Below are 15,626 nucleotides of genomic sequence, written 5' to 3'. Positions count from 1 at the left end.
TTGTGCAAATAGAAAGGGAATTGTTGGCATGCACAAGCAAAAGTTTATTCCAGTTGGACATAAGACAAACATACACAGGAGTCAGAATCAGATAGGAGGTTAAAACAATGGTAGGGGCAATGAAAATTCAAGTAGGATCAAAGAACATCCAAAAATTTAGACTCTATACAACATAAAAAGAGATCCAGAAAAACATCTGCCTTCAGCAAGCTAATCTTGACAGCAGTTAAGACAATAACCATCCTATGATGATTGTATGTGATAAAGCACCAAATGTTCACTGTGCAAATTAGAACTCATTTCCAGCTGGGATGACCCATCAGGTCACAGAGAGAGTAGACAGTAAATCAGATCTTAAAGGATGAGTATGACTTTAATTTATCTACGGAAACAATGTGAAAACTATGGTACAAAATTAGAAAAAAGTACAAGCAAAAGCAGGGCAAGAGTAAAACAACTTCATAGTCATTAAGAGGTTTGTGAGTAGGATGCCTATAAATTATGGCAGGTCATTAAGGACGAATTTTGAGATAATTTCCTGAAGGTAGGGAGGTCTGATTATAAAGTAAATTCATCTCCCCCAGAATATAATGAAATGGGAAAGTAAGTGCCAATGGCTCTTCCCAAGAAATAAACGCCTTTTTCCTGCCCCCCCCAAAGCTCTTCTGCCAATACACACACAAATTTTCATCTCACAGACACTCTCTTCTGTGGAAATGATCCATTTTATATATATATATATATATATATATATATATATATATATATATATATAAACCTATTTATCTTTCATTCTCATATTCTGAAAGAAACTATTTGAAAACTACTAATATCACGATATGTGGGATTAAAAGCTCTTGGTTACTACTAGTACTTTTTAAAGATAGAAGATCTAGTCCCACCACATAAGCCCAGTTTATAATTCTTCTAGAGAATAAGATGCTCACAGAAATTTAATCTCCCGCTTCCTGCCACCCTAACTATGATATTGGTTCTAATATATAATACATTAGAAATACGTTATGTATATATTAATATGGGTCATTGCTGCTTGAACTCAAACACATGCTCATTCAGCATGCCTATTCAACTAGCACTCTACCAGTTAAGCTATGTGCCTCCAGCCCTGCTTTTCAATGATTACTTTTGGAAACAGTGTCTCTTGGACTTTTCTGTTTGTGCTGCCTTCAAACAGTGATCCTTCAGGATCAAGCCTCCTGAGTAGCTAGGTTTACAGGCATAAGCCACCAACACCTGGCTCTATTATAAACTTTTAAGGGAGAAGTAACCTTCCACTTTATTTTGATTCTCAAAACAATCATTATGGAACAATAGGAAGTAACTTTTCCTAAGAATGTGTAGATCACTGTTGAAAATAGCAATAAAAATGAAATTGTCCTTTCCCAGTTCTAAGAATCTAAAATGTTCAAGAAAATGTGGCTGTATAGCCACCCACAGCTTTTTGTCATCACCCTTTGCTACTTCAATTGGAATATTTAGAAACATAAGAAGAGCTAGAACATTCCACATGAGACTTTAATAATACTGTGCTTTATATTTACATATCACATAGCCTTGGTATTTCATAGCTCATTATCATTTTAAATTTATAAATATATGAAAGCACAATTTAGAAGCAATGCTTCTGTTCAGCAGTAAATTTATTACTGCCAAGTTGGATCTCATAATTACTGACACATGATCCTACAACCAGAAATCATTTTCATAGCCTAGAGTGTCCAACAAATAAAACATGTCAATTATCAGATGTCTCATTTACTCAAATCATTTAAAAGAACCCTGGAGGCTTCGACCATACAAATAACCAGATTAAATTTTACAGCCTACATTAGTATGAATGTAGATGAAGGCATCATTCAATTAAAACCAATACTATGAATTGATAAGTATATACATATATGATCCAATCAGTTCCATGAAATGGACTATACGTCAATCAAAATGGCAGCAAACAGAGGTCAACATACTTAAAAATGTGAACTACAGCTTTAAAATGTGTTCACTAGCATGCTATAGTTCTGGAGGCTACAAGTGTCACTGTTTGGACTGCTACCTGTGCTCTAAACATCTCCTTTTGGAGAATAAAAACATCCATTGTCTGCCAAGTCCATTAGGAGGGTAGGGTATCCAGTTCGTTTAGCAGTACCAGGGGTCACTTTAATCCTGATATCTTTCACATTCATGTGTCTGGGAGATTTTGTAAGATCTGTCTCAAGGAAGCACAGGCGACCACATGGGCATCGGAAGGGAGATTCGTAAGCGACTGAATCAGCTTCTTGACTATGGTCTTCAAACACTGGTGGGCAGCGTTCAAGTCTCTGTCAAACTGCTGCCCTTCTATTTGTAGAGCCAAATGACTGCAGATGTTTCTAAATTCAACACTATCCTGAAATGAAGGGCAAACAGAAACAGAAAATTAGATAAATGACTGAAACATGTTGTGTTTTGCTTACCCAGATTCCAGATTTTTCTTTTTCTTCAGAAAATTGCCCTTCTCTATCCTCAGCCTACACAGTTTTGACCATAGCAGACCCTACTACACCTCTAGGGATCAGGTCCTCCTTTCCCCTCCCAGCCAAGTGGTTGGTCAGTGATGGAGAGGTGACAGAAGCCCACATGCCACAGCCCCACATTTGCTAGACTGGCAAAGAGAAGAAGCCCTCTTTCACTGAGGATGTTGGATAACATCTTGCCACCAGAAAGACAGAATGCAAATAAGGATGAAACTAACTAGAAGAAAGAAGAAGCTGGAGGTTAAGAGACAGACACTAATTACCTTTCCTAAGCATGAAAATCTACCTACACTTTAGTGATAAACCTCATGGTTTTTCCATTCTCTGAGTTAATATATATCCCTTTTTTAGTTTAAGTTCAAGAGAAGTTGAATTTCTGTTACTTGTTTCTAAGAACTGTGATAAACACACAAATACCCCCTGCTATTAATATTCCAGCCTCCTGGCATTCCAGATTTTCATACAGAATTCCTTATTTAAAGGACATGGTCTCAAAAAAATCCCAATACAAATCTAGAAAGAATAGCATCTGGGTACTTTCAGAGAATGAAGCAATTTAGATAATTCAATAGACTTGTTAATCTTCAAATGGGTCAGACTTTAAAATCCCTTGCAAAAATTGGTACATGGAAATCATTCTACATTAGAGAATATCTGATCATTTTAAATACGGAACAAAGATTTTGGCTTCTGGCAACATAGTATATTTAACTTCCTCAAAAGTCCTTGTTACTGAATTTTAAACAAAAAGAGAATGAACTTTTTTTTCTAAGATCACAGGAGAGGAAGAGAAATCTTCTGAGGTTCAGAAAAAATGGGAAGATTATTTTAATTGCCTACCAGTACCATAAAGAAAAGGAAGTGAATTCCTTTGTGCAGGTTTGGGTTTGGGTTTGGGATGGAAAATAAAGTTGTCCCTGAGAATGTGCACCCTGAGCTTGTACTACACAGCAATTCAAGTTTCAGATCTTTCTCTAGACTCTCGTCATGTTCTGGGAATAGTCATGCTAAGATATTAGCTTAGCAACTGGAGCTAGGATGAACCATCCCGATACATGGAAAAACAAATGAAAATCTGTTCTAGGGGGAACATGGCCGAAACCCATGCCCTGCAATAGTGTTCTTATAAGCTTAGTCAAAGATGAACTCAAAGGATGAAACTTAAAGCATGATCAATCATGAGAAGACAATGCAATGTCAAAGGGATTTAATTTTAAGAATTTCTGATTAAAAACTGTCAATTAAGTTTTAAATGATTGGTGGCATCGAAGAAGACATTTTTTTTAAGTTGTAAGGGAACAAAAAGGTTGTTAAAGATCCAAACATTACTTTTAGAAATCTCAACAAATTCAAAACTCAATATACAACGTAACCACCTAAGAAAATGTATTTGGAATAAAGGTTAATAAATTTGGATGACAAATATGAGAAAATTATACATAATGCAAGACAAAAAGTTAAATTATGAATGGGAGGTTAAGCAGCACAGATAACAAGATGAGGAAGTCTAACAAATAGATTTCCAGGAAAGACCAGAAAGAGGATGGGGAAAAGCGAATGTTCCAAAAAAAATAGACATACATTATACAGAATTGATCCAAAACAAAAATCCTTAGACTCAGGAAGTAAGATGAGCTTTATGCAGAATAAGCTAAATGGATCCAAATCAAAACTCAATGAAGCCAAGTTACTCTTAAAAGCAACCAAGAAATAAAAGACAAGACAGGTTTCAAGTATGACAAGACAGAGAGCCAACTTCTCACCACACCAATTGAAGATAATACAAGGTATCTTCAAACTCATTTTGTTTATAAAGCAACTAAACTAGGATTTAAAACTCGGAGTAAAACAATATAATTTTTCTTTTTTATTAGCAAAGGTTGCTTAATTAAATCTCTTTATTATCTTTAAGTAGTTGTACAAAGGAGTTGCCATTTAACAAAGCAATTTATGAAAACATCCTTTGTATTCATAATCTCTCTTTAAAGAACAGTTTATAACCAATAGACAATCAACTTTAGGTCTTTCTAAAGAAAATTTCAAAAAAAAAAAAAGAAATGCAACTTAGAAGGGAAGAATGATATGCAAAAAAGGAAAAAGAAAAATGTGTGTATATTTAACAATACCAAACAATGGCTCAGAATCAAGGGAGAGCCAGGTGCTGAGGTAGGAGAAACATGGCATAGTCTAGTATTTCCAGGCATTGTACTTGTTCTGTGTTGTTTTCTGTTTAAAACATTCTTAGCCAGGTACTTGTGGCTCATACCTGTCAGGCTAACTATAGGAGAGGGTAGGATAGAGAGGATCAAGTTTCCAGGCAAGCTCAGGCAGAAAACAGAAGTTCATGAAACTCCATCTCAACAGAAGCTAAGAATCTAACTGTGTACACCTGTCATCCAGCGGTGATGAGAAGCCTGAAACTGGTGGATTGTCATCTAGGTTTGTGCTTGGGGAGGCAGTAAGACCCTATCTCAAAAACAATCAGGAGGCTGAGAAGGTGGCTCAGTGGTAGAGCGCTTGCCTTGCATGCCTGAGGCCCTGGGTTCAATTCCTCAGTACCACATAAGCAAAAAGGAAAAAGCTGGAGGTGGCGCTGTGGCTCAAAGTGGTGGAGTGCTAGCCTTGAGCTGAGGGACAGCACCCAGGCCCAGAGTTCAGGCCCCATGACCGGACCCCCCAAAAAAAAAATCAGGAAAAAATAAGGCTGGAGGCATGGCTCATCATCAAAGTACTTGCCTAGCAAGTGTGTCACTTTAAAAAAAACCTCCGGTGTCACTTAAAAAAAAAAAAAGGAAGAAAAGAAAAACAGCATTCTTATTTCCCTACATTTATGTATTCCTCATTTCTGTTCAAAAGGTATCAGGGGGCTCCTTAGACAATCTTTCCCATAGTTTATAGGTGACCTCCATTGCTTAAGCATATTGGTTGGAAATAGAAGGGAAAAAAAATGGGAAAAAAACATCACCCTGAACCACTTTTGCCCAAATCCACATCAAGAGAAATTGTCTGCTTGTTTTATAGAAGGACTTCAACTCTTAAGTACAAAGTGGAAAGATCAAAGAAAACACATTCAGGGAAATTCAAAATAGAAGAACCACTGAAACGTGTGCTGACGTGTACCTATTAGTCAGTCTGCAAAGGCCTTTATCACCCAACAAAGATTAAAATGCCTTTAAAAATACATTCAGGAGCCTAAAATCTGAAGTCAATTTCACATTTACTGTAAAGAATCAAAGAAGGCATCGTTTGGGGAAATTACACATATAATAAAACTCGACTGCTAGGCTGTACTGGTCCCTGAGGTCCTGGGCAAACTTCAGATCTCTGGCGAGTTCTGCAAAGTCTCTTTATTTTACTATTCTAGTACAGTATTTCCTTTTAATCCTTTCTCAAATATATTAACAGTCAAAGAAAACAAATTAATAGCAATGGACTTTCCATGGGACTCTTAAGCCAAAGGAGGGAAGAAATAAAGCCAGTGATTGCTTCTCTTCCTTTCTAAAATGTCTGAAGGCCAACTAGGAATCCATAGTCATTATCTCCAAGCAAACCTCTACTTGCTTCTGCTGCAATGGTGGGGGTCAGAAATCATAGGATCAAAGCAGCAGCCTCTTAAATGGCTCCTGGCTTTCAGTACAATCTCACATGATCAATGCTGGTGATGATTTCAGTTATGATGCTTCCATTCAATGACAGAACATATTTTCCCAGTGACTGTTATTTACTAAGTCCTAGATGCTTCCAGAAATGATGTAATATCCTACACAGCATTTTGAGTCCTTTGCCAGAATTAGAACTGTATGTCTGGGCAATCTAAAGCAGGTTTTGGAGCCTCTAAAGCTTTGTGTAATTCCCGACTTTGGATATGAAATGTATTGATTGCTAAAGGAGTCCAAATTGACGGCTGGCATTTACCTTTTAAAGTGAGTATGAGATGTGCTCCTATACCTTGCCTTATCAACTGGGATAATGGCCTCAGCCTATTTAACTCAATGAATTAGTTAAATATACATCACACATGTACCAAACTACATGATTGACTACATTGAAGAAAAAAAAGCAATGATATATGGGACCTGATATCTACAGTTTATAACACAGTAAACAGAATTTATTTAAATGTCTCATGCTAAATCACAAATCTTGTATACCCTCATCTAAGCTCGGCACAGGTTCCCTATGAAGCTCATTCTGATGTGTCAGTCCTTTCTATAATGTGCTAAATAGGTTTCTCTCAAAATTCACTTGAATACCCTAAAGAAAGGCAATGTGCTTAGAAGGCAATTTTTACATTTTTTTCCTATTTTTAGATGAAATCTGTTCTTTGGTAGGCAGAAAAACAGCCTCCCAAAGATGACCACCTTAATTCCAAGAATCTCTGAATTTGTTACCATATATAGCAAACACACACACACACACACACACACACACACACACACACACACACACACACACACACACACACACACACACACACACACACACACACACACACACACACACACACACACACACACACACACACACACACACTAGTTGGAATAGGCAGCCCTCAGAGCAGCCACAAAGAGTTCATTCCTTCAAGAACAAGGTACCTGCCTGGTATACCCTTTCAATTCTTGGACAAGCCTTTTTTGTTTTGTTTTCTTTGTGGGGGGGGTTTCCGGTTGTGGGGCCTGAACCCTGGGCCTGGGCGCTGTCCCTCAGCTCTTCAGCTCTTGAGCCACAGCACCACTTCCAGCTTTTTTCTTTTTGCTTATGTGGTACTGAGGAATCGAACCCAGGGCCTCATGCATGCAAGACAAGCACTCTACCACTGAGCCACCTTCCTAGCCCCATCTTGGAAAAGCCTTTTTATCTATGGAGAACTCAGTTTTTGCATCTGTGAAACATAACCAAGAACTGCCACATGGAAAGATTGCAAAAGTGACATTAGCTCATGGATAAGAAAAAGTTCTTTGTACAGACAATTCACTCCACTGATCTCAGATTATGAACCAAATACTCTCTCACACTTGGAGCTCAGAAAGAGGGAGATGAAGGGGGGAAAAGGAAAGAAGGAAAGGGAAAGAAGATATACTCTGTAAAAACTAAGACTCTAACATATATATATAATGTGTATACTAGAATCTAACATATGTATATAAGAATCTAATATATATATGAAATATATCCGATTATTTGTTAGTGTTATCACACCGAATAAGACTGAAGTTTATAAAGAGTGGCTAAAGCCCAAAGATAATATCCCTGGCCTTTGAAGAAGGGAATCGAGGGCTGGCTGATGCTTCAGAGAGGTAGTGAAGACAAGACTACAGTAGATTTTGTAGATAGCATGTGTTGGGGAAAGTAATATTTGACTCACAAGAAAAAGAGATAGCCCCTGTATTGAGAATGAATAAAACACACAAATCTGGAGTCAAGAAGAGATTTGAACTGATGGAGAGGGAATCAATCAAAACCAACAACCCCCCCAAAACACAGTTTTGTGTTTCGAACCAGCATATGAGATTATGTGGAAAGTCCTGAATGCCAGGGTGAAGGCCCAGGACACTTCCAACCATGAGTAACATGGCAAAGCAGCATTAAAGGCACTGGCCTGTGAGTCTAAGAGTACCTAGTAGGAGTTAGACTGCAAGCAAGGCTCCTCATACACCTTTCTCAGTCAGTACCCATAACAATTCACAACAGACATGAAAAGAAACATGCTTGGAAACAGGGAACGGTGGCCCTCAGTTGTATAGTGAGAATCAGAGCTGAAACGACCTCTCTTCCAGTACTTGATTGTGCAGCTAAAGCCTGCCTCTATATACCCTGTTTGGGCCAGGTACTATGCTATCTCCCAAGAGTCTGCTCACCATCCAAAGTGGGGGACAAGACCAGCACATAGGATGAAGAGGCTCTGGGGAGCAATTAAGGGAAGCAGGAAGCTAGCTTTAAGAAGAACCTTAACATTGCCCCCAGGCAATCATTGCCTGTTTTCTTCTTTAACCATCATCACTGTTCTTCTTGAGAGTTATGAGCATTGTAAAGCTCAAATTGGTCATGATTGCATCCACTCTGAAGACAGGTGCGTTGGTCCGCCACCCCAGCATAATCCACAGGCCTAGGCCACTTAAAAGCGGTTTAAAGTATGGAACTTTCCACACCCAATTTAAAGCCATTGCCTAGCTCCCTGGGTAGGGGGGGAGGGGGGAAGGAAGGAGAAGGGGATGGGGGATGGGGAGGGGACTCCATCTTGGCTCTATTCTCTCCTAATCAGGGCTAGGGAGGTCTTAGGAAAACTCCTACCTCTGTACTTTTACACATTATGAATTGTTATTAGAAACATTTATGTCCGCAATCTTTAAACAATATTTTTAAGAAATATTAAAAAGATCTGAAAAAGTTCTTTGCACCTGCGATGTCCAGAAAAGGGAGGGAAAGTTAAGAGCCCTTTTAGCTTCTTACTGAAAAGAAACACCCCCATTAGATATGAAGGTTTAGGACAAAAGGAAGCTGGCAGCAGGAGTTGATTTCAAAGCCTGATTTTTCAAAGAAGTACCAATGGATAATAAAGTCATAAATACAGCATGACTTCACAGGCTCTAAAATGCAGATGGTATTTAAACAACCCTCAAGGTGGTGTTTTTACTCCTGTTGTCTCACTTTCAAAATCACCCCTAGATCTATATAAACCATAAATCAGCTCATACTCACTTAACCACTAGCTGGCTTTAAGGAAAGTTTGCTCTTTTCAAACCAGTCACATCAAGAATCACATCTTTCACAATGATTTCACAAGCCTATTTCTTCTTACATTTTCTTCTCCCTAGAAGTGAATATAGATAGGAAGGAAAAGGAGGAGGGAGGGCAGGAGAGAGGGAATAGAGAGGGGGGAATGAGAAAAAAAGAGAGAAGAAAGGAGGGAAAGAAACTGGGGAAGAAAGGACTTTGAGAGATTGAGGAAGAGGAAGGAGGGAGAAGAAGAAAGGAGAAGAGAGGGAGGAGGGGGAAAAGAGAAGGAGGGAGATAAGAAGGAAGGGAAGTAGAAAGAACAGAAAGAAGGGAGGATGGGAAGAGAGGGCAGCAAGCTTTTCTCCAGTTTTTTAAGATGAGGTCTAACCTTAAACTTCCACCTGTCCAGCACACAGCTTTCTACCTCAGCAGCTCAGTGTGAGGCCCAACAAAGAAACATGAACCCTGTTCACAGATTTTAGTATCCTCCACATTGTGTCCTTAAAATGGGTGTGATGATTTAGAGGGATGTTGTGAACAAAATACTCTCATGAACTAGCAATTGTCCCAGCGTCTTCTGGACTTGCCACATCTGGCTTTGAACTAGGAATTTACAGACCCCAGAGCAGTTACCCATTACCTGAGCTCAAGGGCAGACTAGAATAGATACGGAACTGTGTATTAATAAAACACCCAATGAAGAACCCAAGTATGTGCCAGTCACCATAAAAAGTCTATCGTCCACAGGAAATTAAACATTTTTACTTGTGGTAGACCCAATGGAAATGCTCACAAATAACTAAGGCTCCTTAGGCTTTTGCTTGGGGTATGGCACTATTTTCAGCCGAAAAGTTCCGTGAAAAGCACTTTTGTGATGAGTACAAACATTTGATTCAGGGATGTTCACAAGGCAAGCCCCAAAATGGTCAAATAAAACAGTGAAGAATTTTCTCCAAGCTGGCAGACATAAGTCATTTTGTCTTAGAGCCTTTTTGAAATTGCTCTCCAAATTTTTATTCCAGAAAGCCATCATGTCCTGATGTGTATGTCATTTACCTTATAGAATATCATAAAGATAAATAAGCTACTTCTACAGCAGTCACCACTACATCCATGGATACTGGGAAGGGGGAGAGAGACAGAGAAGACAATGGAAGTGAAGTTCTATGATGCGTCACTGGACCTTGGAGGTACAACTTTGTCCCAAATAACAAGCAACCCCCAGATATGGCTACTGTGTAAGACATCCACAAGCATCTGTCTCTTTAATGGTGTGGAACAAGTTTTATAGGCCCAATTTCCAAATTTAAACAATCTGACTTCACTAATGCTGGGGGGAGAGGGGAGAAGGGAAGCACTGGTCCTCAATGTCATCCCATGAACAGCCTAATACAATATTCACAACTACAGCTTGCAAACAGCATTAGCTGTGTGGTCAAAGCCAATAATTTCATGGCCACTGCTCTTGGTCTGTAGAATGAACAAACCAGAAAGGCCTACTGAACATGATGGAATAATTGGTAACAGGATGAACTAATTGCAATGAATGAGCTCACAGGCAAGTTTCATCAATAATAGAAAGTTCTTCTGCCTCCAAAAGTTGGCATTAGCCATAGACTTGCCGCTAACTTGCTGAAAAACAGAATTCTTGGAAACTCTTAAGTATTTAGAGTTCTCAAAGAAAGACAAAACTTGATCAGAGTAACTTCCTAATTGGCTTGGCTAATGGCCCTGATATGAATGGATCATTTTTAATAGTTCAAAAGTGGTACATAGGCTTCTTCCTGGATACTTCTGTGTACCCTTTGGGGTCACAAATGGCTCAGGAACTCCTCTCACTTGCATTATGAATTTATAAGTGATTTTTTCTGAGCTTACCTGGTGCCTTTTGTCATCATGGCTGATGCTCTTCATAGGAAACACATAGATCACCCAAGATTATACAATAACCCTCCCCACTCCCACCCACCAAATTCAAATCTTGAAGTTATAACTCCCAATGTGATTGTATCTAGGGTCAGAGACTTTAGACTAGAAATCAACAAGAGTTTATAAACTGTAAAAGATTGGAGGTGTGGCTCAGTACAACTAATACATGCTAAAAACAAGTCAATAAGAATTTGTGAGGCATTAACCTATTATTAATAATAATAATATTGGGGCTGGGAAGGTTGTAGAGTGCTTGCCTTGCATGCATGAAGTCCTGGGTTCAATTCCTCAGCACCACGTAAACAGAAAAAGCCGAAGTGGTAATTGGCTCAAGTGGTAGAGGGCTATCCTTGAGCTGAAGAGCTGAGGGACAGAGCCCAGGCCCAGAGTTCAGGCCCCACGACTGACAATAATAATAATAATGATGATGATGATGATGATGATGATGATGATGATGATGATTATGACAATAGCATAAATATCTGAAGACTAACTGCAGAAAGCAACTGACTGAAACTTTTTGTGTAGTATCTCAGGGTCAGATAATCACTATGCTACCTTACAGAACAGAAGACTGAGGCACTGGAAGGTTCAGTTACTTCAAGGAGGGGAGGAGAGGGAAGGACACAGAGTAGTAGATTTGAAATGCATCATGGGAGTAGATTGCTCTGCTGTGCTGTCTTCACTTTAGGGTCCCTAATGCCTGCCATCTGGGCCCTGGTTTTAGCTCAGGTGAGTCTCTCCCCTGCCCTTTATGACAAATGATACAGCCAAAGAGATCCAATAGTTGGGGCAGTTTCTAAACATTTCTAAGTGATATCCAAATGTTATTTCCATGAGCAAAATCCCTTGTGAAACCATGCTGTTGTAGAAAACCAATCTGCACATTCTTAACTTAAAAGTAGATAAAACACCCTTCCAAATCATTTGAATCAACACTAGCACTAATGAAGCCAAGCTTGCATAGCCAGCCCCTTGGAAAGACAGAACGCTGCCCCCTTAAGTCTAATTAATCTAGAAGCCAAATGGAGATACCACCCTTTCTCCAAACCGCAAGCCAACCAAAATTCCTAGGTACTGGCTGCTCCTACTCCTCTTCCTTTCAAAAGCACTGGCTGTGTCCTCAGGTGCCCTGAAATGCATGGCTCTCCTGCAGGTAACCAGACTCCAGCAGTAGAAATGCTAGAGATCTCTGCATCTTTCTCATCAGCACTCTGGACACTTTTAGAATGTGGCAGCAACACATCTAGGAGTTTATAAAGTTTTCTAGAGACAAGAAAAGACTGTGACTCAAGAGGCTAGGGAGGCAAAGGATGATTTACGCTTGCTAATGGATTAAGAGGCAAAAGGCAGGGAGGAGGCAGTAGAAAATACAGTGACATGCACTTACCCAATGTGAAGCCATTTTCTGTAGTCCAATAATATTAAGTGGAAAATTCCAGGAATATTAAATAGAGACCTCTATCCAAAAGTTTTTAATTGTTAACAATTCTGGTATAGTGTAATGAAGTTCTGAGCACTATCTTACCCTACTCTGCCCAAAATACGTATTATCCCTTGGTCCAGAGTCCATGCTGTATACAGTACCCACCCATTAGTTGTATAGTGACCACCTTGGCCTTCAGATGGGCTGTCATTGTGAGGCACACCGTGCACACAAACACCTTTATGTAGCACGCTATGCTATTATCCACTTCATTCTGTCATGTGAGTATTCTATCATCTTACATCATCACAAGACAGGGGCATATAGCACAGTAAACTATTTTAAGAAAAAGAAAGTTCACTCTCACATACTTTTTATTACAATCATTATTGTAATCATGCCGTTATCTCTCCCTATGCCTAATTCATAAATTAAACTTTATCACAAATGCCCCAAGTTCAAGCAACAACACTAGCACATGCATACACACACACACACACACACACACACACACACACACACACACACACACACACGATGCACGAAATGAAATTAGGATGTAACTTCCAATTAATAATGTATCATATTTAATTGACAAGATTTTAAATTTTCTTGGTACTAAAATAAAACCTTCATCATATACTGGGTGAAATGCTGCTCAGTTTTTTTTATTTCCTTAACTGCAGGTAGTTTTAACTTCCCACTCCACCCTCATCCTTGTTTGGCAGTGTCTTGGAGACATTTTGGCTGTATCAACTTGGGGTGGAGGGAGCACACTGGTTGCATCCAGTGATCAGAGGTCAGGGATGCTGGACAATACACAGGACAACCCCTAACCATGAAAATTACCCAACCCTAAATGTCAGTGGAGCTAAAGTAGAAAAATCCTGGTAGAAAGAAACAACACGTATTTGGTTTTATAACAGGCTGCATTGTGTCTCGTTTGGAATAAGTCTTTTACAGTACATAGCATAAATTTATATAGAGCAACTGTACCCCAAATATTGGCTGATATAGCAAGAATAGCTACTCTTGAGCAGAGCCCCAAGCCTTCCTCCACACCTCTTCCTGACTTCTTTCTCTACGCTCCCTAGTCAAGGGGCAGTGCAGGGGATCAAACTTGAAAGACAGAAGGTCTCAAAGAGATTGTGGGTTTAATCCTAGTATGCTAAAAAATAATAATAATCCTAATATGTTAGTGAATGGCAAAGGCAGGACTGGAATCCAGACTCCATGCAGCTCTGTTCCCCAGCTAACAACAGTTCCCTGCCTTATGAGCAATCTGTTCTTCAAGGAAGGGCTGGGTGTCTTAGCAGGAGCTCCTCTTTAAGATTCATGCTTTAACTGGGCCTCACCAGCTCTCACCCCACCTTATGAGAATCTCTGAGCCCTGTTAGAAAGTGGACTTATGCAAAAATAATTATGATTTTTGATTGTGATAGAACTCTAAATAAAAGTAGCTGTATTCATCATATAAAACGCAGAAGGAACTTCCGAAGGGTACTTAAGGCTCCGAAGGAGGGGTTATTAGTTTGGATGGGAGGGCAGGGGTGCTGCCCTCCCTCCCTGTGGGAAGGGACTTGCATTTAGCAAGAAGCAGGAAGGGAGGGGGGAGAGATAAGAGGAAGGGAGGGGGAGAGGAGTGGAAGGGGAGAGAGGGGGGAAGGCGGAGGAGAGCGGAGGGGGGGAGAGAGGGAGGGGGAGATATTTGGACAAGGTCTCCCGAGTATTACCTGTTCAGGCTGACTGTAGGTGAACTTCCAGCTCCCTGCTCCAGCTCCCCGCCCTCTCTCCCTTCTCTCTAAGAGCGGGACCACCTAGGGCATCCCCAGCGCCCCACCCCTCCCCGCGGTCCCGCCGGATCTCCACTCCCAAGGACCGCCCCCCCCTCCACCTTACGCTCCCGCAGAGATGGAAGGCCAGGCCGGATTCACCTTCAGGTGGATGGGGAAGGGCCGTTCCTGCTGCAGGGGCTCCAGCAGCGTCTGCTCCACGCTGACCAGCTCCGAGGTGGAGTCCACCACGCGGGCCAGCGCGCTGCGCATCGCCATCCGCGCCAGCGTGCAGGGCCTGCGGGCCTGGGGCAAGGGCAGCAGCTCCCCGCCCCCCTCGGCGCCCCGCACCACCTCCACCTCCGGAGAGCTCGCCGGCACCCCGGCGCCCCCATTCCTGGTTCTCCAGCTCCTGCACTCCTCCGAGCGCCCAGGCCCCAGCCGGGCCCGCATGGAGCTTGGGCGATGGGCCGGGGTGGCGGGCACGTGGTCCGGGCCGCGCGAGCTCCCGGGGGCGCCAGGGCCCTCCCCCCAGCCCCACTCCTGCTGCAGCAGCTGTAGGGTCTGCAAAGCCACCATTTGGTGGCTGATGGAGGCCACTAAGGGCGCAGGGCTGGCCATCGCCTCCGCTGGCTCAGCGCGCCCGGCTGGCAGGTGGAGCCGGAGCCGGGAGGCGGGGGGTGCGGGTGGAATTTAGGGTCGCCGGGGTCACATTTCCTAAACCTCAGCTCCCAGGCCTGGGCTCCTCTCAGCTTGGGTGGCCGGCTCCCCGAGCCCGGCCCGCAGGTGGTGCCCCCTCGCTAGCCCCGATAGGTTTGTTTCTGACCCTGGGCGGGTCCGACGCGCTGCGCCTGGTGTTCTTGAGTGTGAGCCAAAGGCTGAGCTCCGATCCTGCCTCTCCCCCCCGCCCCCCCCCCCGGGCTTTGATGGACCAGGTTCTGCTCTGCGCTGAGGCATCCACCAGCAGATTCCCCGCCCCTCCCACACCCCTTCGCCTTGGCCCCAGGCTCGCCAAGGACCCACTTAGGCCTGGGGTGAGGAACGAAAGTGAGAAAGACCCCCCCCCCCCCAGGAAAACTCTCAGAAAGAAGTGGCTGGCTGGCTTTGTCATACCAAAGGCAGAAGGGCTTTCCGAAAGTTCCCAACATTTAGGAGCATTTTCACAACACTTTACTTAGGAGCAGTCCTCAAGGCAGACCTACTGAGGCCCGAGGCCTTGGGGGAAGGCGGAGCCTGCTGGACCTAGTA

General features: G+C 41.9%; 1 protein-coding gene across 1 annotated transcript; it reads right to left on the bottom strand.

Annotated features, from left to right (window-relative positions):
* Positions 1 to 792: 792 nt before the first annotated feature.
* On the bottom strand, positions 793 to 14,999 carry Dleu7 (deleted in lymphocytic leukemia 7). The gene is made up of 2 exons (XM_070000035.1): positions 14,541 to 14,999; positions 793 to 2,407 (listed from the first exon to the last, which is right to left on the bottom strand). The coding sequence occupies exons 1-2, from the start codon at positions 14,997 to 14,999 to the stop codon at positions 2,201 to 2,203; spliced, it is 666 nt and encodes a 221-aa protein (XP_069856136.1). The 3' UTR covers positions 793 to 2,200.
* Between the last annotated feature and the right edge of the window lie 627 nt (positions 15,000 to 15,626).

This window comes from Dipodomys merriami, unplaced genomic scaffold, assembly GCF_024711535.1.
Source record: "Dipodomys merriami isolate MVZ:Mamm:240054 unplaced genomic scaffold, mDipMer1.0.p SCAF_56, whole genome shotgun sequence".
Taxonomy (NCBI): domain Eukaryota; kingdom Metazoa; phylum Chordata; class Mammalia; order Rodentia; family Heteromyidae; genus Dipodomys; species Dipodomys merriami.
Note: the sequence above shows the minus strand (reverse complement) of the source record. Positions and strands in the feature narration are given on the sequence as shown.